Source organism: Epinephelus moara, chromosome 24 (genome assembly GCF_006386435.1).
Source record: "Epinephelus moara isolate mb chromosome 24, YSFRI_EMoa_1.0, whole genome shotgun sequence".
Lineage (NCBI taxonomy): Eukaryota > Metazoa > Chordata > Actinopteri > Perciformes > Serranidae > Epinephelus > Epinephelus moara.
In genome coordinates this window covers 11,255,571-11,280,649 of record NC_065529.1, presented here as the reverse complement: position 1 = coordinate 11,280,649, position 25,079 = coordinate 11,255,571, and the positions used below count along the sequence as shown (strand labels likewise).

The 25,079-nt window shown below is 40.3% G+C and overlaps 1 protein-coding gene across 3 annotated transcripts in view; it reads left to right on the top strand.

The window, feature by feature from the left end:
- nfasca (neurofascin homolog (chicken) a) overlaps positions 1-25,079 on the top strand; it is a 136,796-nt gene that overhangs the window by 25,522 nt on the left and 86,195 nt on the right. For all 3 annotated transcript variants that reach the window (XM_050037639.1, XM_050037638.1, XM_050037640.1), the window contains exons 2-3: positions 8,373-8,436; positions 21,830-22,005. In XM_050037639.1, coding sequence (XP_049893596.1) covers positions 21,912-22,005 — 94 coding nt within the window. In that variant the 5' untranslated portion in view covers positions 8,373-8,436; positions 21,830-21,911. The remainder of the gene's footprint in view (positions 1-8,372; positions 8,437-21,829; positions 22,006-25,079) is intronic.

Sequence of the window (25,079 nt, the reverse complement as noted above, 5' to 3'; positions counted from 1 at the left end):
CCTCTCCCCTTCACAGCTTCCCTCCTCTGCTGTTTCTTTCTTTTCACCTCTCCTCTCTCAGTTGACCCTCTGGGACATCTTTTCAGTTCTTTATCACCTGTCTTTCTCTCTGTCCATGCATCTCTGTCTTCTCCTCCTGCTCTCCCCTTTTTCGTCCAAACCAGTGAACCTGCCTGTCTTCCCACTTTGTCTCCTCTCCTGCTCTCTCTCTTTCCGTTCCTCGCTCTTTCTTTCCCTTTCGATTAAAAGTAGGTCATTCTGCAACATTGAGCTACAGCTCCTGCCAAGCATGACATCCATATATACACATGTATTGCCTGGCAACCACGCGTTCGCCCCACAACCCCCCTCATCCTCCATCCTCATTTCCTCCATCTTACCTTCCCTGGAGGTTGTTCTCTGTGCAGAGGGCTGGGTTTGCAATCTGACACTGCTGTGTTTTGTCCCTGCTCTGCTTCCATAGAGGAGCTGAAGGTTAATTGAGCAGTGTTTTGTTGAGGAAAGGAGGGTTAATTTCACACATACATAATGTCTGTACTGTAAATGAGTATAGATGTCCAATGGAAGGGGACAGTCTAAACCATGTGTTGTAGAGGTGACATGTAGAAAGATGATTTATGTAATTTGATGGCATATATATTATATCAATATACTATAACTAGCCCATACCCATTGAGTTCACAGTTGCCCACGTACAGTTTAACATGATGTATGTTTGGGATACAGGTCATAGGAAACTGCAGATTAAATAGTCAACTGAACCCATTAAGAAGAGCAATGTATTCAGACAGAGTTTTTGTGAATTTGATAGTCAATCAATCAATCAATCAATTTTATTTATAAAGCCCAATATCACAAATCACAATTTGCCTCACAGGGCTTTACAGCATACGACATCCCTCTGTCCTTATGACCCTCGCAGCGGATAAGGAAAAACTCCCCAAAAAAACCCTTTAACGGGGAAAAAAAACGGTAGAAACCTCAGGAAGAGCAACTGAGGAGGGATCCCTCTTCCAGGACGGACAGACGTGCAATAGATGTCGTACAGAACAGATCAGCATAATAAATTAACAGTAATCCGCATGACACGATGAGACAGAGAGAGAGAGAGAGAGAGAGAGAGAGAGAGACACAGAGAGAGAGAGAGAGAGAGAGAGAGAGAGAGAGAGAGAGAGAGAGAGAGAGAGAGAGAGAGAGACAGAGAGAGAGAGATGCAGGTAATAACAGTAGCTTACAACAACATTATTGAAAGTAATAATATTACAGTTCTGGCTACTGTGGTACAATATAATATAGTGCGATTGCTTTATTGAAAGTACAGTAGCACCATTGCCAATAGTGGGATAGTTAGTGGGCTAAAACTGTACATTTGTAGTTGAGGTAGCACGTTGAAAGGCAGTGTTTATATGTTGTATTGACTTCAAAGTGGGGCGCGCTGGTAGAATGAGAGAATGACTGACTGACAGAATGACACACTGACAGTTTCCGTGATTATGTACAGCATACCATACCATGACTTAGTCATATCAAAAATTAGAAAAAAAACAACAACAACATTCAGCCACAGCGATCAGTCCCATTTTAGCCATTTTGAAGCATTTTTCTGTTGTTATAGCGCCACCCAGTTGCCAATTAGAGTTAAATTTCTCCAGTCACCTTGAGGCGTCCTGTTCTACATATCTACCAAGTTTAGTAAGAATCGTTATGGCGGTTAGGCCTAAATAAGAAATTAGCTCTCTAGCGCCTCCATTTTGTTTGATGGGGTCAGTAATGGAGGGGTCCCCTCAGATTATGTGTGGTCATATGCCTACAAAGTTGCGTGGTGATCGGTGAAACCCTTGAGATGTTATACACCTTTATGTGATGAGCCACGCCCTCCGCAATATTCATTGCCTTATAGAAGCTCAGTTTTAGTAAGTTTTCCAACTTTTGCCAAGAGGGAACTTTAGATATTGGTCCCTAGATTATGTTCACTGAGTTTCATGCAGATCAGTCAAACTTCCTAGGAAGAGATCGATTTTAAGTGTTTTACAAAAAAATTCACAATGGCGGAAAATCTATATAACTGGAAGTTATGGGTTCTTGAGGCAAACTTGTTCCTCATGAGGAGAGGCATCTCTGTGCAAAGTTTCATGTCTCTATGACATACGGGGCATGAGATATGCCCAATTTCAATCAGTTGCTATAGCGCCCCCCTTTGACCAATTGATGTAATATTGCTTCATTCGCATCCTCCCATGACCCTCTACCACTGTGCAAAATTTTGTCATTATATAGTAAGATCATGTTATGTGCCATATTGTAATATTTTGATCTTTGTTATGCCATAATCCCATAAAGTATATAAATTTAGTGTAACCCAGTCTCAGCAACAGCATTCAGACTGCACATGGAAGTTCATTTTAGGCCACAAAAAATATTCTTAAGTACCAAATAGTAGCTGTTCCCTGAGCTTTCAAATGCACCTTAGTTTTTCTTAGCAGATGGAGGTTGATGGAATACAGTCATTGTAAGTTTTATAGGTATCATATCAATGTCTTTAAACTGATGTAGTATATGAACTGCCTGTCATCAGGAGGTGGAGGAGATAATGGATAGTGTGACACCCATGCAAGGTGCCTGCCAAGCTGCACACCACTGGTAGAGACCAATAAACAACAAAACCTGCTGTTTTTTTAGTGACCTGTCACTTTTTTGCCAACAGGGAGTTTCACAAACAGTGGTTGTTTTCCCCCCCAAAACATTGATGTGTTTCATGCTTGGATAGTGCCACAAAAAGTTGGCATTTTATACCAAAACATGATCTTTTCCTAACCAAAACCACTTGGTTATGGTTAAACATTAACCACAGCATTGTTGAAACACAAAGAAATGTAAAGTTTCAACATATCCGCTACATAATAACACACAACATTACTGTGGTTTACAGAAACATACAATGGCAACATTTTTTTCTGGAGTGGGTTTGGAATTCAGTATAAATTCAATAAAACAGTGAAGAGCAGTGTTTTAGCTGCCAGTGTTTATGTTTGCTCATTGTGTGTCTTCTGGATTCAGGTTGCCCTCTTCACTAGCACAGAGCTGTTCAGCAGCCAATTCTAACATCTCAGATTTCAGAGCCCCTCACCAGCACATAAATGCATCCCAAGTCAGAGTTCACGCTTTCAACTGCATTACCACACAACAAGGATAATGTTGTCACAGATATTATTACAAAATATATTTGATGTGATGGACTACTCAGCATGAGCATAATTAATGAACTAATGTCAATGGCTGCCACTAAGGTAGGAGAAACAGGGACAAAACATGAACATGAACAAATCAAAACAACAAAAATAATCTAGTGACAGAACCCAAAACTGAAATACTTCTTAGTTATCAGGTGACAGACTGTAATATATACTATAATACCATAACAGTCAGAAAATTAAGAAACAACATCATCATAATATTTCTGTGCAGTGCTGAATATTGAATCTGGATTCATAAATGCTGTTGTTACACACAAACATGATCCAAACACCTCCCACACTTTTCCCAATTAGCCAATTAGCTCCTGAGAGTGGTTGTCATGTCAACCCCTTTAAAGAACGTCTATACTGAGGAAATGATGTCACTGTCATATAGACATTTTCCTCACAACCTCTTTAGCATGTGACCTGTGACCTTCTTGTGTGTGCATGAGCTTTTCATTGCCACGACCTCTATGTATGTGTGTGTGTGTGTGTGTGTGTGTGTGTGTGTGTGTGTGTGTGTGTGTGTGGCACAGTAATGGACTGAGTTCAAAGGCCATAGCTGTAGGGTGAATAGGAGGTTGGGGATGTATGGGGGTGGGAGGTAATATGCCTGTATAGAAGAGTACATAACACACACACACACACACACATGGACAGAAACACACACCTCTGGGACAGTCATTAGTGAATTGGTGAGTGCTAGACCTGTTATAGATCAGGGAATAGCAGGTGATAGACTGGACGTCAAAGTGCCCACACACACACACACACACACACACACACACACACACACACACACACACACACACACACAGTCCTTATTGTCCCACGAGGCTGTTGAAAGCAGCTCAGAGAAAGCTGCACTAGGGTGTGTTTGATTGAGGGCATCAACAACATCAGTCCTTTCTTTATTCACCTCACACACTGAGTGCAGTCTTTACTATTTACAGTCTCTGTGTGAAGACACACCCAGTTTACTGCTGGACACAGAGCTGGCTTGCTGGCTTCTTCTGTTGTTTATACTTTTTAAAGAAACACTTGAACACATTTTATTCATATACGTATATATAGAAATATTTACACTGTTGGAGACAAACAGCGTGCAGAAATGTACAATGCTGACATTTTGTCTGGCAATTGGGTTGAAAGTTTGGAGAGGCATTACAAGAATGTTAATGGTGGTGCATACAAACTGCATACAGAAAATTCTTTAAAATGAAATAAAATAAAATACCATAAAGCTGAAAATATCCTAAAAAGCTACATTGGAAAACCTTTGGAAATGTGAATGTGAGAGTAGAATGACAATCCAGGTTGTCAATATTTCACTTGCAGAGAATGTATACAGTAATATTGTCGTAAGGCAATCTGTACTTCAGCAGGATAATTTGACAGAAGTCCCATCTATTGGGATCTGAGGATAGATTTAGAGCATGACTAATGGACTGTAATCACATTACGACCAAATGTAGCTCCTTGCTTTTAGCTTCTGTACACCAGACTCACTATAAGTTACTGAGAGTGATTATTTACAATCAAAGGTCCATCTGCTCCGTGTTCATCTTCCAATTCAGACTTTGTTATTTGATCTTAAATTAGTGTTAACAGAGTAAGCTTAGAGGATGCAGTGAATTAAACCAGCTGTCTGATTGCGGAAGTTTTTTTTTTTGTTTGTTTGTTTTAGGACAAACTGCATTTAATTGACAACCCTTGCTTCATGCGAGCATTGTAGCATTGTTGAGTGATAACAAAACAGTCCTTTATTAAATATAAGTAGAAAACAGAGCAGCTGTGTATCTGGTCTCTGAGGATCAGGCAGAATGTATGTGTTCTGCTGATCAAACTGATAAGAGTGGTAGATGGATAAACCATCAAGATCCATCATAGATAACATGATAAGCAGGTCAAGTGATCGCCAACTGTATAGTTGTATAACATAGTACAAAGTGGAAACACTCAACTAAAACTCAAGTCAAAGGGACAGTTCAACCCCAAATCAAAAACACATATTTTTCTTCTTGCCTGTAGAGCTGTTTATTAGTCTAGATTGTTTTGGTATGAATGTCCGAATGTTGGAGATATCAGCCATCGAGATGAATGCCTTCTCCCCAGTATAATGGGAATAGATAGCACTCAGCTTGTGGTGCTCAAAGCTCCAAAAAGAAAATACATTTGAAAAATTCAACATCAATGTCTCTTTCAAGAAATCATGACCCGGCTGCTCAAAATAATCCACTGACCTTGCTGCGAGCAGTTTTATGTAGGAACTTTTTTCTTTCTACAGAACTACACCCACCAACAGTACCACTGTGCAGAAGTAAGCGTGCAATTACTAATTGCTCACCTAGCACCACTGAGCCAGCTAACGTTACAGATCAGCTGAGGAAGACACCATTGCTGTTTACATCTCGCCCATACTCTCGGCCATGCATGAGATGCATGCTTCCTTCTGTGTGATGATGCGATTGTTGGGTGTGGTTGGCCAGTAGATCAGTTTAGGGTTTACAGAAAATGTTGTTAGGGTGAAGATGGGTCTGGTTCGGGACTTCAGGTGTGGTTCTAGGCCAGCTAAGACAGTGGTGCTGCAAAACCAGATGATACAGAGAGTTTTAGTGTGTGTCAGTAGTAATACACAGCGCTGCAGCCTTACTCACATACACAGTCTCCTCAAGTAGGGCATACTACTACTGTGCCCTTTGGCAATGCACTTAACCCAGTTAAACATTTCTCCCCCAGATGTTCAATATGTGCTATAGTGTAGTCGGGGGGGTTTAACTGCTTAAACATGTATCGGATGAACTCTTTAGTCATCAGAGAGAGTTAAGGATGATGTAACAGTTTATGAATACTGATCATTTGAAAGTGTAACCACTCTGAATATACTTTTCAGAATGCAGCTGAGTACAATTTAAAGATGCTTTCACATTCATATGGTGTAAATAATTTAATAGCAAAAATAAGTAATTTTCAATCATATCCTTGTCAAAGCAAAGGCATATTTGTAAAGTGTTTATTATATTAGGTTATTGAGATAGACCTAAAATTGCCCTCTGTAGACACATGCAGAGAATGTTATGTTTTTTGTGTGTTCAATACATCTTGTCTTGTCTGTTGCCACTCTTCCCCTGTGTCTGGCATTTGGCACTGTGGCTTAAGGAGCTAAGCTGTCCTTCCTCTCTGTCTCCACACTTTTCGCTCTCTCTCTCTGTCTGTGTGCGATCCACATCCTTCTCCCCGTCATCATTATCCACTTGAATATTACTATCTGACCTGTTGAAAGTCTGCTATCTGACTTCTAAAAAGGATGTTGATCGACTTGTTTCCCTGTCTTGTCATGAATCTGTCCTGCCGTCACATTTACTACAATCAGACTTTCTATACTGATTCTTGGTCAAACAAGTCTCTTGGTCTCTAAAGGCTTTTGACGGATGCGAAAAATGCAGAAATATTTTATGATGGATGAAAGTTTTGGACTCAGTGTGCAAATGTAACGTAGCACAATTTGAGGTTTGAAAAAAGATGGACTCTGTGGAGTCCAACAAGACCTGGCCCCATCCACCCAGTCCTAACTGGACCCAGTTATTTTGTCACATCAGTTGGTAGTCATGTGAATCAACCACAATCTTTCCCTAATCCTAACTAAGTGGTTTTGTCATCTAAATGCCCAGACACACCAAATTGACTTCAGGGAACTAGAATGAAAGCAGGCTGTTGTTATGCTTCACGTCACCTGTGTTTCAGCCAAAAAGTTGCACATGAACACACCACCAGCACGTACGTTCTAAGCCTGCGTGAGAGGAAATAACGCTCCACACCAGCAGATGGCAGTAGACTGTATTTGTCATTTAGAGAGGGAAACCGGAAGACTGTCATGACGCTAGTTAGCTAGTTGGCACACTAACAACACAATCCAGTGTTGAAAGAACAGAGCATATATACCGTACCAGTCAACAATACCACAAACCATCACAAAATGTTTCTGTTAAAGAGCTCAATGACTAAAGAAAAAAATGTCACCTTATGTACAAGTTTGTTTTGATCTCACTTCCTCTTGACTTTTGCTTTTTGTTTACTTTCCTCAATTCTGTTTCTCTTCTCGTGCGCTGAGCTGAACTGCTCCACTGTTGCCAATGCTGATTCAACATTCCGAATCAGCCAACAAAATGTTGACAAAGGCCGATGAGGGGCAACGCAGTGTGTGTCAGGGCCTTAAACCTTACTACTGACCCCTTCTTAATCACAAGTCGTCATGTGACTTAATCGCTGACCCCTTCTGTGTCAAGGTAAGGATGCCCTTGGTGTCATTATAGGGGCAGCCTTTTACACTGTGTTGCGTTGGGCCTCTGCTCATCTCAGCTTGATTCTCAAAGCTACATTAGCCGCTAAAGTAGAGTTTGGTTTTGTTGTGTTGACGGAAACATTGTTCTTATTGTAGCGCAAACTGTTTACAGTGATGTATGTTTAAAGATAGTGTGTTTTATATTTTTTTAGATGCTTTTCCACAGACCTCCAGGCAGACTGTGTGTCAGTGTTGGTTTGTGTATGTGCAGCAGCAGCAACACAGACAAGAAGGATACAAAGGAAGAGGGAAAGAGCATCCTGTGATCCTGAGGGCAGCGGCTGGCGTACAGACGAGCTCTTTGAAAGCACAAACACATAGTTGAAGAAATAACACTGCTGCAGACAGTCCTAAGGCGTGTGTGTGTGTGTGTGTGTGTGTGTGTGTGTGTGTGTGTGTGTGTGCTGCCACTGTCTGCTCTGCTGTATTTACTGCTTCTTCCTGCACTCAGACTTACACCCACTAATGAGCAGTCAGCACATCTTTCTGGCGTCTTCTCTTAGACTTACTTTATTGCAAACTGTCTTTCTTTGCACACAAAACTTGAGCTGGTTTAGCTGTAAACATATTCAGTATTACTGTACACCATAGCCTGTCAGTGGGTCCAGTCAGAGTGACCTCAGATATTGCTTGTTTGGAATAATTTATTAGCATACATGGCTTCCATATCTGTTTAACTCTGGTGTGATGCTTCCTGTTTAAACTGATAAAGAAACTGTGTGTGGTCATTTGTTTGTTGAAGAGGACTCAAGAGGTTATTGTATTGTTTATTTCTTGTCTTTGTGTCTCATCAGGTCTTTTGAGTGGTCACGACAGAGTGGGTGGACAGACGGAAGCTAAGTGTCCACATCAGTGAACGTAAGTCAGTGTTTCTGTTCAATCAGTGCTGCACATTAGACATGAGTATTCACAAGAATGGACTGTACAGAGTTCACTAGCTGCCTAATCGTCAGGTAAATAGCCTAATTTCTCATTTAGGACAGGGTTTTGTGTGTGTGTGTGTGTGTGTGTGTGTGTGTGTGTGTGTGTGTGTGTGTGTGTATTTATATGTATATGTACAGTTATGTAGACATACATGCATATAGAAGTTGGTCTTAATCAGTTTAATTAGGGCAAACTAATTGTACTGAAAAATATTGGGAATAAAAGTCTCTTAAATAATGTTAAATTGCATGCCAAAGGTTTTTTAGTTATAGGAGCAGATTTATAACAGTTTTTCCTCGTACAGAGGTTCATATCATGTCCTATGAAAATGCCCACACACAACAGTTCGTATGATATCCTACGGAATAGTGCCCCATGAAATGACGTTAGGTCCTTAACGTAATCTTACATAATGAACATAAAGTTACGGAGTTTAGGTTTATAAAAGTAAGGTCTCCAAGGGCCAGCTCGGGACTGCCTCTCTCTTTATCTTCTTTACACAATAGCCATGTGATTGCAGCTTTCCAAAATACATGGGTTATGCACAAATTGGCCCATCATTACATGGGATATGTATGAATTTTGGTGCACACAGCTGTGACAGAATAATAATTGAAATAGGAAAAAAGAGTTTTTACTTAGTTGTGATAAATTGAATGACATTTGGTTTTGTTGGTCATCAGTTATCAGTCATTATTGGAGGAGGCAGGTTGTCCTCTAACTGGAAGATTACCGGTTCTATCCCCGACTCCTCCAGTCAAGATATCAAACTCCAAAGGGCTCACGTGAATGTTTAACTGACTAGAAAGTATCATCTTGTATGGTAGTCTCAGCCACCACCAGCGTATGAATGTGTTTGAGAATGGGTACTGTAAATGTGACATGTAGTGTAAAAGCTCTTTGTGTTTACAGAAAACTAGAAAGGTGTTATACAAGTGCAGGTCCATTCACCATTTATAAGTCATCAGTCATTGCGTGTCGCTACTCAAGTGAGAGGAACTGCAGATTTATGGGAATTTATCCTAATGTCTTATTGATAGAAACTGCCCAAATGGTACAAAAAGTAGCCTACATAACTGTGACCTGCACAAGTAAATAATTCGTGCTCCTCCTTACCTCTGACTTATCAGAAAAGAGCCTTTACAAAACCACATCATCTGAAAATCACAGCTTAATGTCCAATCACCCAGCTCCTATAAATATTCAGCTGGTGAATATTAAACTTAACCTCATTTTAAGTTGTTGACATGGCTTGCTGATGGCTGATTCTTCTTTTACCTTTAACATTTCTTGCCTGCAGAAAGGTGTGCTGTTAAATGTCTATCCATGACTTTTGTGTAAGTGGATGTGATTTCAGTGGGGAAGGGACACCAGCTAACAGGAAGACAATGAAACACTGGTGTCATGGTATAGCTCTATTCACACGGTACTAGTATTACCAGAGGACCTAATGTGATTTAGAAATGACCTCCCCCATAAAAAAAACGCTACACAGCACCACTAGTGTAGATGTACAGTGTTAACCTCCTTTTCTTTTCTTTTTTTAATGTGAGTTACACAAACATGTTTTCACCTTATCCGTCTCATCATCCCATAATCTTTGGAAATTTCACTCTTTAGATGGATTCAAGCTTGCTTTTTCTGTGAATGGGTCTCTATGTTGTGTACTGAGATAAGCCTCCTGCACCCAAAATGCTGTCAAACTTTCATTCATAACTGCTTACACAGTCCCCAGAATTCTCGACCGGGAAAGCGGCAGAACAGGGGAACAGATAAAACAAAAAACCTGCATATGACCCCAAATCACCGTAATGCTGATTTGTATAGGAGTAATATTATCACATGACCTGTGTGTATGGCAAAATATGGTAGGTCATTTGCGGTGGAGGTTTTACTTGACAAATTACGGACATGGTGGATTTGCTCAGGATTAAGATCACAGATGACCTCCACAATTACAACTAGAGGTCCACAGGTAATACTACTCCTGTGCGAATAGGCCTTATGTGTGTATTACCTTTGTGCAGTTGCTTACTAGTTTGTGATTTCCTTTGACTACTGGCTTGCTTGTACATACAGTATTTATTTATGTGTGAGCAGGGCTCCCAGCAGCTATGAGAGTACTGTGGTGCTGAGGGTAATTGTGTGTGATGGATGTAGGGCTATTTTTGGGGCGTTTGTACAACAGAATTGGTGATGCCGTGGTGGTGGTGGTGGTATATATGGAGGTCAGAGAAATGGCTGGGGGGACAAATAATGTGTGTTTTGCCTCCAGCTTTGCCACTGTCTCAGAGCAATAAAAAACAGGGGAGAAATGTTCAGTATATGTATTTAGAACGAGCTTTTTCAGCAAGAGGGAAAGAGGGTTTACATGACAAAAATCCACCCAGACTTACGTCTTAACTGCCTACCTTTTCATCATGCTAACTTCTAGTAGCATAGATCTGTATGACCTACATTCACTTTATATACTACATGCAGTGAATTTATAATGTATAAGAAGTGGGATTAAATGTACTGTATGTCACATTAAGAAGTGGGGAACAGTATCGATTAACTGTTAATTATGTGGCCCTCCACCAACAATTAAAGGGATAGCCCCGATTTTTTGATGGTGATGTCACACCCCCAGGCAGGCAGGACACTACCACAGAAGCAGAGCAATGTACTGCTGTGGATGAGGGCAGCAGCAAAACATATTTTAGCCACCTAAGAAGAATAAATGCAATAATCATTGTGAGTTAAAGTGTACGCTATATTTAGAATATTTTCACAGATTTACTTTGCCGTCAGACAGTGATTACCATCATATCAGTCTATGCTCTCTTAAAAGCCACCAGACCCCTTTGCCAAATATAGTAACGAACCAGCAACTCCCCTTGTACTAACAAACGAAAACAGAATAAAAACCAATCGGGAAAAACATGATGAACAGGGATGAGCACAGGAATAACGCAGGGATGAATACAGGAATGTCAGCAGAATGCACCCAGGAGGAACACAGGATTAACACAGACGAACTGACAAAGAACAGGGAAACACACAGGTATATATACACAGAAAACTATTCACAAGGACGAGACACAGCTGGAATAGGAAGACATGGGCAAACGGAGGGAAATGGAGATTAGCTAACAACAAGGGTGGAGCAAACAAGACCAATACAGAACAGGTGTGAAAAGGAGGACTCTGGGAACAGGGAGGGACCAACAAGACAGGTGTGACAGAAACACGCAAACGCAAAAAAAACGCAAAAACACACAAAGACAGGAAGTAAAACCAGACACGGCACATGAGGAGAGAATCTACAAAATAAAACAGGAAGTAGATTAAACATGAATGAACAACATGAAACAAGACACAAACAGAAAACTCCCAAACAAAGTCCACAGGACAACAGAATACAAACAAACCCAGGATCATGACATATTTATTGTCTAACCCATGTATTTGGGAAGGCTTTAGTCACCTGACCAATGCGCTGACAGGAATGATTAAGGAACTAGTCCCTCAAGGACGTAGATTGCAGTGGTGGATGGGTCACATATCACAGGACTTACCCCCAGGACTTTCACCAGGAGACAGGTGTTCAGAACTGTGGGAACTTTTGAGTGATCTCTGAATCATTTTAAGGTACGTCCTCACCATGTTTCTTTTCTCAAACCTAACACCTGTACCTTTATGTTTAGGTTTATGTACAGAACTTAATGTAAAGTACCTAAAATCGTTTGTGGGGAGCAAATTATATGATCTGTTGTGTGTGCATTTTCTTAGGATATCATAAAGTGAAGTATTGCACAGATGTAAGTGTGCGGAAATCTTCTCTACAAACTGTCTTATAAGGATATGTTGCCAGTTGACTTCTCCCATTTTTTATATATTTTTTTGCATTAAGTGACAGAATCACAGTGTTTACTTTTCAGGGAGTTGAAAACTGCAGTTAGGAAATAGAAGTAGCAAAGCTTAAACGTAAGCTATTACAAAGCAGAACAAGGATAAGGTGTGCACAGACAAACACAAGCATTCATGTACACACATGGATACAAACTTGCCTTGTTTATCTGCGTGGGCATTAAAATTCATGTGTACTCTACAAGCATAATTACACGCAAAATCATTAAATGGAATTCAAGTGTGAAATGAGGGATTCTCCAGTTTTAGGACATGTTTACATACACATATACACACACTAAAATACACACTCAAATTCTAGTCATTTCACCTCCTCAGCTCGTTACCCATTGTGTTTGTGCCAGTAGAGGACCATTAGCACCCAGCAATATCCAAATCGACTGTACTGGAATCTCACAGTAATGGAAACAATGGGATAGCGGCAGTTGGCTGTGTGAGTGTTTGTGTGTACTGTGTTGGGGATGGGCATAGCTGAATAGGAATGCACTGTCTGCATGAACAAAGAGGAAACACAACAATGAACTTAATGTGTGATTGCACACGGCTAAAGGAAATGATGACAATAAAAGACAAAAATAAGACAATTAAAGATCCATCTGTACATTATGTTTAAAGACTACTCTCTAGACTAGACTAGAAGTCTACAGTGTACTCCATTGTCTTCAATATGTGATCTACCTTGCCTTGTATTTGTAGCTATAACAGTTATGCTTATCATGCTTTCATTCACAGTTTATTTGATGGTTAGGGATTGTTTAGCTCTTGCATTTTAAATTCCCTCTTTTAGGACAAATAAAACATATGAGGGCTGTGATAAGAAAATTAGTCTTAAGATGAATGGATTTAGTCTCCATTTGTCCTCACAAGACTGGGAAATGTAATATCTTACATTTATGATCAGATATCATTGGTCCACTCTCATCTGAAATACATGAAGAAGTTGTATAATATTTGAAGAACAGTTGTCTTAGCTGTCTCATTTAGCAAATTAATGCAGTTTCTAGAAGTAGGTTAACATGTTTTTTTTTAAAGCTCTGTGTCATGATTTGCACTTTGAGCGTGCTTCTGGCCAAACTCATGGAAGGTCACTAAGCAGTGCTCACTGATACACAAAACACTATATACACATAGCACAAATTAACATGTTAATTTTAGAAATAGCCTGCAACAGGCCAGTCTGTTTCTGTTAGAGCCTGTAGCACAGGACACAGAAGGAGAGGCCAGACGAAATTGCATCCATTTGTCTAATGGCTTCTGTGATGCACCCTTTGATGTAATGTTAGGAGAAGTACTCAGTGTGTGTTTGTGTGTGTGATGATAATGTGTGCCTGAGGTCGTGGACCTCAGGCTAAACCAAGGTAACTCTGACCTGGTTGTGTATCAGCTAGTCTTTTAGGTCACCTAGTGTGTGTGTGTCTGTGTGTGTGTCTGTCTCCCAGCATGTGTAAACCAAACTGTGTCAACTAGAAATGTGAAACAACCTACAATCTAGTACCCTACCATACTGTCAGAGCAGCAAGCTAAACCAAACCCACCAGCTCTGTACAGCACTTGTGCATGAATGTTTGTGTCCCCCACACTATCCTGTGACACCTTTGACCTGCACATTGATCTTCCACTTTTTGGAGCTGCTGCCATGATCAGGGCCACAACCATTTTTTTGTGACTGACACCAAGCAAGGCTTTGCTAGTCTCGCCACCAGACAATTAGAGATAGTCTGGGGTCACTCCTTTCTAAAGTGTGTTTAACACACCGGCGAAAACGGCCGGCAACAAAGCAACGCCTCTTGCATTTTTGAAAAGGACACGCCTTCTCGGAAATGTGCACTCCTCCTTTTCTCGTCCGCAAGGAAACAAACACACAGAGAGCTTGAAAATGGATGCCGAGAGATTTAACTCCGTTTGATCAAACTTGCGCTCATCTGTGAAGAAAATATTTTTCCAGCGGATGTCTTAGTTACAACATTATTGAGCTAACTGGAGTAGTGTCATGTCGTATCCGACAATTTGGAGGCTTTTAACAGATGACGTCCTGATGTTAGCTTTGCTGCTAGTGTTAGCTGTCCCTGTCAGCTGCAGCCACTGATGCTTTCTAGACATCGTGATTTCCCAAAACTGAATAAATACCACACATAGCAACACAAAACTGCTTTGCTAGCTCAATCATGTTGTAACTAAGATATCCGCTGGAAAAGATATTTTTTTCACGGACCGTTTAATGAGTTATTACCTATTACAGACACTGCTAACGGCTAACAGGGCTAACAGCTAACGGTTAGCCCAGCTAAACGTGCACACAGAAATAGTAATGTTTGTTCAATCATTGTGTTTATAGACTTTACAAACATCGGATTAGTCCAAACGGTGATACAGTGATGTGAAAAATGTGATATATAGTCTATATATATAGCTAAAAGCTCTGCTGGTTTTCTACCCGGAAGTATTTGTAAACAACAAGGCGATTCCCTCTATAGTCCGGCCGGACGGATGAGTCATGGCCTTGTAAAAGATTATGTTTGTTTCTTTTAGTTGGCGAGAATGTGTCGCCGCAAACGCGACAAACATCCACTAACTTTGACGGCGTTTTCTGCGAGCACGGCTGAGCCATTTTGTACCGCTACACGTGTTTCTAGTGGGACTATGTTTACAAGCACAAGAGTTCAGCGAGCCACCGAAGGACCGCCCTGCAGATTTACTATTGGTTCTGCAATGTAGGGAGTTTTTTAAACTCTGAAATTGTATCCGCCCATCTAAACACAAAATCAGGAGAAAGTCATCAGTCTTTAGTTAAGCAAAGTGTCTAAAGACTGACTTGTGAGTCTAAGGCTTTGCAAGAATGCCAGATTGAAAACAACTCCAGTGTCCTCCTGATTTTGGTATAGCGCTATTTGGTTCTTGGTTTTATGATGTATTTACACTGAATGTGTTTTTCGCGGGGCATTCACATACAAAGATCTTTCAATCAAAAGATGCAACTTCACACCAGGCAATACAAATGACAGGTACACCCGAAAAATGCGCTATTTGTGTATTTGTGTAAGATGAACTTTTTCAACTAGTGCGAGAACTTTGCATGATGCTGTGTCACTAAAGCCCATCAGCATTGAGATCTTGTATAGATTTTCCTAAGAACAAACTTATTGTCGCTGTCTGTGGACACACGTAGCTCTATGACTCAACAGCCCTCTTTTATACAGAGATCAGGCTATAGAGCTGCTACGAAATCCTTTGTTCATGCCTCCTTTACATTTTTACACAGAACCAAACAATGTCAGCATCTTGCTGCTTCAGTGTGTGATTTTAAACAGATTGCCGGCATTGTGGAATCAAAAGAGGCGTGATGGGAGTGACATGTAACACAAGTTTTGGCCTCTAGTGTGACATATAACATAAATGTTGGCAGTGCTTTATAAACTATAACAATGGCATAATATGGCAGTAACAATCTTTTACTGTCCCTGTTATATGGCGGCTGATCTCATCCTCTGCTCAGAGGGGAGGGAGCTTCTGGAGTTCGTTGTTTTCCCAGTTTGCGGACATTTTTACCTGCTGTACTTAGCTGCTAACTGATATCAGCTTCTTTTTAAATCTCCCAGCGATGGAAGGCATAACATGTCATCAAAACGTCACACCTTTGCAGCCCAGGATCCCATCTTGCTGGCTGTTTCATTTATACAGACATCATTTCTGCACTGTTACTTCCTCTGATGCTGGCTTAAGGGTGAGACATCTCTGTTACCCTCATTCAGCGATTGTACCTTTTAAACAGAACAGTAAGACAGCATAATAGTAGGAAATGCCTGCATTGAAGAGGCAGTGTAAAAGGGCCTATTCTCAGTACTGTACAGAAACTGAACAAAAAAGGAGAGAGTTCTGAAATTAGTGAACGAAGCCATAGGACTACATGGTAAGTTCTGAAAGTATGTATCTGTGACTCGTATATGCTATTTTGTTGAGCTGCTTCTTAACTAATTGCACTGAGTAATTTAAGTTTGTTTGGTACAACATTGTCCTGGGAATGGAGCCTCCATGTTCACATTATTTGATTTCAGCTATTGGTAGTGGTTTACTATGAACCAAGTTAGTTGTTAGCTGCCTTCCTCAGTAGAACTGTTAGCACAGGTGACAAAAGCGAAAATTTGCCAGTTACAAAATCCTTAAAAAAACAGTCCATATATTTGTAAGTAACTCGAGACTAAAATTTGCTTCACATTAAGAGTGAATCCACCATTAGTGAAGAGTGTAGACAACCACATGTCTCCTCTAAGCGACAGCTTCTGTGGCTGAGAAATGAAGCCAACATGGAAGTGCCAAAAACTGCAGTCCCTCTTATGGCCTCTTGAGGCTGGCAACCTTACAGCAGAAATAAACATGTTTACAGTCTAGTACAAAAAAAAGGTCTTGGTCTCTGTGGCAAATTTCCCCCTTCATGACAACTGTATAGGGGTGAATACTTATATAACTCACCTGGTTTCATTTTTTAAGGCTTAAATTATACATAATTTGGCCACTTTGAGTGACAGGCTATCTGCCGATAGTGTCCTCTCAGTCAGATTCACCTCATCACTCCCCCACAGCTCCACCCTCTCATCCAAATATGGTCACATTTGGCTCCAAAATTCCAAGATGGAGGCAGCCAAAATTCTGAATTTGGGGCTTTAAAACAGCAGTCCACAAACCAATGGGTGACATCAGGGTGGCCTCTTCCATTTTTTATGCAGTCTGTGATCTCTAATACCATTGGCGTTGTCTGCCACTTCCATCATCCACCTCCTGGCAAGGTCTAATGCCTGCATGATAACCCTCTATTGGGGCACTGGGAACGAAAACAGATGTTGAGCACAACATACCCCCATTTTATCCTGTTGAGTTTGTCTAATTAGAAGGCAGCTAATTCTGGGCTTGAAAAACTATTTGCAATATTAATATGTTTCACATTTGTGAAGCAGGATTCTGCCAACATTTGTGATTAGATTGTAAAAATAGTTGGATATCAGTTTTGTAAAATAGGTCCCAGGTTTTAGCAGCCAGCAGTATACATGCTATTCTCCACTGCCATGTGAGGTAATGTGTAGTATGTGGTATATGACGTTCATTGACCCTTTTTTCTCGCCTGCATGTGCGCTCAGCCTCAGAGTATCACTGTGTGCCGTCATTTATAATGCACTGCAGTGTGTAGAGAAGGTTCCACACGTGGGAAGAAACACTGACCTATTTCAGAGCTTTCACTGCCATTCTCTTTCTTTTCTGTCCATGTCTCTCTCTCCCTCTGTCTTCCCTCTTTATCTTGATTTCTCTCTCTGTGACTTCTCTGCTGGGAACAGATCTGCAATTCAAAGCAGATTTCTGTTTTAAGGCTCATAGTGGATTGTGTGGCATGCTCTTTCCCTAATCCCTTCCTTTTACTGTTCTTCTCCTCTGGTGTGCTTTGGTGTGTGTGTGTGTGTGTGTGTGTGTGTGTGTGTGTGTGTGTGTGTGTGTGTGTGTGTGTGTGCGTGTATGTGTGTGTGTGTGTGTGTGTGTGTGTGTGATTGGCACCTCATGCCAGCCTATGCTGGGGTAGTAGCTCCCCAGGGGCAGATTAGCTATTTAGTTGGATAGTGTTGGACTGACATACCACCAGATGGTTTATGCATAATGTGTGTGTGTGTGTGTGTGTGTGTGTGTGTGTGTAGGGTAGGTGTTTGCAGGTTTTGGGTGAAATCTGACTACTGCCCCGAGGCCAAAAAGCTGTTGTGTCCCCTCTGTTGTGAAATCAGTCTGTTATTTCACAGCTCCAAAATTAAAGTAAAAAAGGCTGATTTGGATCAATTTTTTGAGCAAAACAGTTTATATGATCATCAGGAAATAGCGTTATCATAGACTTCTTCTAATATAACTCCACAGTGCTAATATGCTTCATGCTGATTATTGTACAGTAAAGCATTAGTAAATAATCAAATCATTTGTTTTTTTGTATCATTTTATCTTTTCTAAGGGAGTTTTTGTAATTTTGCTGGACAGCTTTATCAACATAAAACAGAAAAAAAAATCTGTAAATCAGCCCAAGTGACATTGAAGGCTAATTTTCATCCTCATGAACAGATGCTAAAAAAAAATAAAATAAAATAAAAGGTAAATGCTAAAACACGAGACCAAACCTCTGTCTAACAGTAGCACAGTAGTAGTAGAGAAAAGTTGTTTTAAGTCAACAAAGGGCTCTTTACAGCAGTGCACAGGACATTGCATGCATATTTATGCATTCAAAGTATCAGTATAATACATATTATACATATTATCAAGCAAGGTGTCTCTTGATACATATTGTAAAACCTCAATAAAAACTACCTACAACACTTAAAATAATAATAATTATTATTTTAGCCCCACTCTATAACACTACACTTCACCATGAAATATGATAATTAGAAATTTAAATAAAAAAAATTGGAACATTACACAAGTCACGTGATCAACAGGAGGTAGTATCATTTGAGTCCTCTGAAGGCCATGGGAAAACCAAAAGTCACTCCTGTCATTTTTTTTTTCCAATGATAGTTTTGCTAAACTACTTGAAGGTGCTTAGTGTTCTCATACTAAAAGCATGTGGCTACATTTCGTGTATTTGCTAATGCTAGACTAAAAACTCAGTTACTCATATGGCCCATCTTCCACTGAGAGACATGATGAAGAAATAAATAAAACAGCCTGAAACTGACCTCTACACATTTTGAATAGTTACAGTAAACATGTGTTATTAGATACAACGCTGGGAAAAAAAGATAAAAAATTAAGTTTAATTTTAAAGAGGTACATCATACAAATGGCACAGATTCAACACCGATTAGCCACCATTAGCTACTGATCATACCACACCAAGTGAAGCTGTAGCAGTAAAACCCTATACTGTATTGAGTGAAGGTGCGTTTAATTGCTTATGCATTCAGCTTTTCATTTAAAAAAGGAGGATTAATGTTTCCTCTTTCAAAGATTTAATAGTCTTGCTGTAATTAATACAATGAGTTAATTATATTAATGTATTATTTTTGGAACCATACTAATACAATAATAACCGTTGAGGTAATTGTAACTATATTAAACATTTAAATTAAGGGATACAAGTTCAGTCTTCTTTGTTTATTCATACAGTGGCCTGGTGGTGCCCAGTGCAGTCTCAGCCCTCCTCAACACCTCAGCTGTCATTTATGTTATGTCATATTCACTGCCCTCATTTTCCCATATTTTCCAGGAGATATGAAATGGCAACCTTATGGTAAACACCCATCCCCACACTCCCACCTGTTTTTTTTTTCTTTTTTAAAAATTGATCCTGTTGTCATAGCTTTGAGCTGTGGTGTGATTTGAAGCAGAGTGAAGCATTGATCCTGGTGGGGGATGGCAGCATGAGGGACAGGGATTAACAGTGGGCAGGTGGTCCTGCCATGGTTGCCAGTACACAGACCTGGCTGTCATGTGGAGGTGGTGGGGAGTAAATTAGAAATCTTTGGCTTGTGGGCTGGCTGCTGAATAATGTGGCAGGAAGAAGGGTTGAAACCACTGATTTTAGAAAAACATGGATGTAATGTCTGTGCTTTCACCAGCCTACAAGTTCCTGCGAGATCAGTCTCAAGCTCCTATTCAGGTTTACCACTCAGTGCCATCATTGTAGCTGAGGCCAGAAAGAGGTATGAGGCAAAAGACAAAGGAACAACCCAGTTGCCAGAAAAAAAATGTTGGCATTGTACATTTTTGCACACCACGGATACGTTACATTTCTACATTATTTTGTAGCGGATACATTGAAACTTTACATCTCAACAGTGCTGTGGTTAACGTGGTTAGGTTTAGGAGCAAAAACTTCTTGGGTATGGTTAGGAAAGATCATGTTTGGGCTTAAAAAACATAGTTTTGGGGGCACAATCCCTGGTTTTGTTGTGTGTTGGTTTGGAACAGTGGTCTGTAGCTTGGCAGGCATGTCACCTAGGTGACATCCCATCCACCATCCTCTCCACCTCCCAAAGACAAAGTCAGCTCATATATTACGTCACTTTAGAAATCTTGATGATTTAATATATCCAGGGTTTGCAGACACCTACAATTCCAACATTTTGTTCTGGCAACTGGGCTGTAAGATTGGTATGAGTGGGAACACATTCATCTTTGCTCCCATGGTGATATTTAGTTTTGTAGAATTACATTTTGCCCAAGGCAATGGAGTTCAATTACTTGGGGTCTTGTTCATCAGTAAGGGTAGAATGGAGCGTGAGATGGATAAGTGGTTTAGCACGCTGTCTGTAGTGATGCGGCAGCAGTGCTGGACTATTGTGGTGAAGAGGGAGCTGAGCCAGAGGGCAATGCTTTTGATTGATTGATCCATCTATGTCCCAACCCTCACCTATGGTCATGAGCTTTGGGTAGTAACCAAAAGAATGAGATTGCGGATAGAAGTGGCCGAAATAAGTTTCCTCTGTAGGGTGGCTGGGCTTAGCCTTAAAGATAGGGTGAGGAGCTCAGACATTCATAGGGACCTCAGAGTAGAACTCCTTCGTGTCCAAAGGGGTCAGTTGAGGTAATTTGAGCATCTGACCAGGATGCCTCCTGGGCACCTCCCGTTAGAGCTTCTCAAGGTATGTCTAACTGGTGGGAGGCTCCGGGGCAGACCCAAAACATAATTAAACAACATTAAATATCTTATCTGGCCTGGGAACACCTCAGGGTGCCCCAGGATGAGCTGGAAAGCATTGCTTGGGAGAATGGCGTCTGGAGTACTTTGCTCAGCCTGCTGCCCCATGACCTGGCCCTGGATACGCGGATGAAAATGGATGGATGGATTTTGCCTTTTAAATTTTGAAATAAAACATATGCTCAAAGAATTTAGCATTTAAGATATATAAATTCAGTTTGGGGATTCACATATATATGAGACCTGTGAGCCAAAATGTCTTGTCATTAAAGTGCCATATATGGTGAGATGATAAGTAGTAATATAATATATTTCCTAGTCCTATAAAGCCCATAAATACCCCTTTGTAACTTTAAGTTAAAAGATCTTACAATTGTACATTGTAGCAAAGACACTGTATTATTGGGATCATTCCATCAATCACATCTCAACATTATCAATCATCATTTCTGGGCAGATGATTGGAACATTTTACTGTAAAGCAGCTTGTGATTGAAGCCATATCCCACTTCAAGAATCAGTGCCACAGAGTTCCTCCTTGGCTTTGTTTCTAGGCTGATCTCTCCAGGGAGCCACAAAGGGACTCAGCTGTGAATGTAGGCCAGAAACGACACACAATCTCATGCCAGAATATAAACACAGCTACACACTTACCTACGCACACAGACAGTTCATACTGTAGATATACAGTGTGGTCTACTACACTGTCTTCATCCTAACCATCTGTCCCTGTCTCTGGGTCTTTGCTCGTAGGTCCTCGGCGCGGCTGTCAGGAGAACTGCCCTAGCCAGTCAGGAGAGGCGAGGGACGAGGCCGGCCAATCGGAGGGAGAGAGATGTTGGGGCAGGGCGGCCATGTGGCCCTGGCTCTTGTGTCATTACTGTTGCTACTGTGGCACGAAGCAGCACCAATTGAAGTCCCACAAGACCGTAAGTCACTCAGCAATCATCAAATCCACTTTAAGGCAATATGTTACAGCAAATGGTGATACATATGCTGCACCAAAAACTATGACACAGTTTATTTAGTCAAAGAAGTTGGCTGAGATAGAGGGCTCAGGTTTATGTGTGCTGCTAGGATTGCTGCAGCCCCACTGACTCGCTGTCTGGAAAACAGTACTTTGGACAAGCAAATGGTAATATTAAGGTAGTTATTATGTTCCATTCAGTGTCAGTGGGGTTGCAGCGATATACAGGTTTCAAGGTATACCATGATATATAAATTCACAGTTATCAAACCGTGTGCATTTGTTTATCTACAATATTGAAAAAATGCAATTGGACTTAAACTCTCCCCTTGTTTTTGTTATTTTCTAAGGGGAGACTTTTTACACATGCTTCCATTTACAAAATGGTTTCAAGTCTCAATTATAGTGTTAAAATGTTTTTTTTAAACCAACAATAACTCTTCCATTTTCATTCCTTTAAGGGTCATACTGACTGATGATAATGTGAAATCTTTAACACCATGTTGTGATGAAACAGATTTTTTCTGAGATGGTTATCGCACTGTGAAAATCTTATACCGTTGCAACCCTAAGAGTCAGATTCTGCCATCCATTTCTAGCTCAGGTTTTTACAAACTCTTTTAACTGCAAACTGTTGACATAAGCTGACACAGAACAAGGAGCTGTTTGCAGGTTTGCCTAAAAGTCGTTGCTTCAAGCCCTTTTGTAAAGGGCTGATAATTTTAGAATTTATCACGAGTGAGACACATTTTGTAAATCCATTCATTGTGAGCTCAATGAGTGAATATCATATAAATTGAAAAGTATTGTATTTCATGTCTCCATCTGCTGGTGGGCCATCACAATAAGAGCATACATGCATAATATGATGTTAATTTCACTACAGAGAAGACTTGATGATCACTTAAATTAGGTTGGGAAAAAAAGTGGCTATATCAATATCAGTATCGGTTATCGGCCAAATACGTTGTAATATATTGGTGTATTGGATCAAAGAATCCAATATCGTACCCTACATACTACAGTCCCCTGCTGGACTCAAACAGGGTACATTGTGGGTGCAGGGTTTGTGTTTCAGACTACTAGACCACCAAAATGCTCAGATATAACAACAGCAACAAATGCTATAGAAATCTGATCTTTATTTGTTATGTTTTTAGAATGGCTCACGAAAATAGCATTGTGACGCTAAACCATACATACTTGGACAAAAATTTGAATTTGTGGAGTTAAGTAAGTAAGGAACACAAGTTGGAAGCAACAAAATGATGTAAAAATCTCTAAATAAACACATAAATAATGGTCCCATCCCTTAAACCAGTTGTAAAAGTCTTATCACACAATAAGAAGCCAAAATGTGTTGACAGGTTTCAAAATATTTTAGCATTTATTTTGAAAATATGAAACCATAAGCATGTTGCTGGAGCTGTGGCAGTGGGGACATTAACATGTGATTATCATGTGAACAGACTGCATCATATCCCTGGGTAATTGTGTTTCACTGGGTGGCTCCCTCACTGCAAATACAAAGATGATGGGTCTGCATTGGTTCCAACATGCTCATATAATTATATTATATAGATATGCATCCAATACACACACAGTCATACACATTCTCATACCTGCCATTATGACAAGTATGAAAGCCTGACTGAATCCTGCTGTTAAATAGATTCCTGAGGGGATTGGGAACAAAAGCACAAAGGAGGAAGGGAGGACTCTCTCCTTACTTGCACTACACGCACACACACATACACACGCACGCATGCATGCACGCACACACGCACGCACATACACACTAACAAACACACTCCTTTTTCATAGCAAAGATGAATGTTTCACAATGAAAAATGATTTGATACTGAGAGAACACCAAGGACACCTGGCCTATATGTCCCATACACAACTGACACACACACACACACACACACACACACACACACACAGCAGTCAGCCGTCAGCTGCTCTGCCTTCTATTTCTCAGCCCCCCCATGGCGCCGTCTCTCGCTCTGTTTTTTTTATAAGCCTGACCTTTCAACCCTGGACTTATGATGCTCTATTGATCTGATACAAACACACACACATATGCACACACCCTGCCCAACTGAAACCATTTGGATAAAACCCCTAAACCCAGTAACCTCTCCTATATGTATTCCCCACACTGTTTTTGGTGCAAAATGAAAAAAAAAACAAAAACAGAATCTCTTAAAATGAGTACGAGCAAATCTCTGAATCTGGAGGGATGAGATCTGGAAAACAAGGTCATAAACCAAGCTTAGGCTCGCAACTAATATTTTATTACCTGCAGGTCTCCATCAGAATAAAGTGCTGTTTTTTAAAAAAAAAAATAAAAATAATAGTTGCTATACCTTAATAAAAACTATATTTACCTTTTGCTTCAGATCTCATCTCTTTGTCCCTGGCTTTAAAGGCATCCATGCTCCAAACTGACTAATGTGCCAAGATCTCCCTCGCAAATTGTTTTAACTTGGTTGGACTAACATTTTCCAAAATACTTCAGTTTAACCATCATCACATAGATGACATTTTATGTTTTAAAGTATCAAACATCACGTTATTATCACATGCAGTCAGGCACCTAAAATAAGTCACATTACACACTTCACTGTCTATTCAGTGCTGTTCTTTATTAGGCTGTTGTTGTCCGTCAGCACACAGCTCACTCACCAGAAGATCTGTGTGCTTACCCTGTGTGCATAAAAAAGATGTTTTAACATCTCATCCACTATCTGCGTCATAAGTCTACAGCCTGGCACCTTCTCATAAATTTGTCAAATCTCAATAGTGATGGCTAAGCCTCCATAGTGAGGATAGCTATTGATTCCAAATCCAAAAAAGAAAACATCTAGAATAAAATGGAAAACAAAGGAAAATAGAGAATTTAATAGTGATTGGACAGATTTGTTTGCTTTCACCACTAATGCTGCAAAGTTTAAGTACCAAATAATCCCAAAGAGCCAACTGCAGAGTAGTTTCTTTATTGTAAAACATATTAATGAATGCTCATTTAGA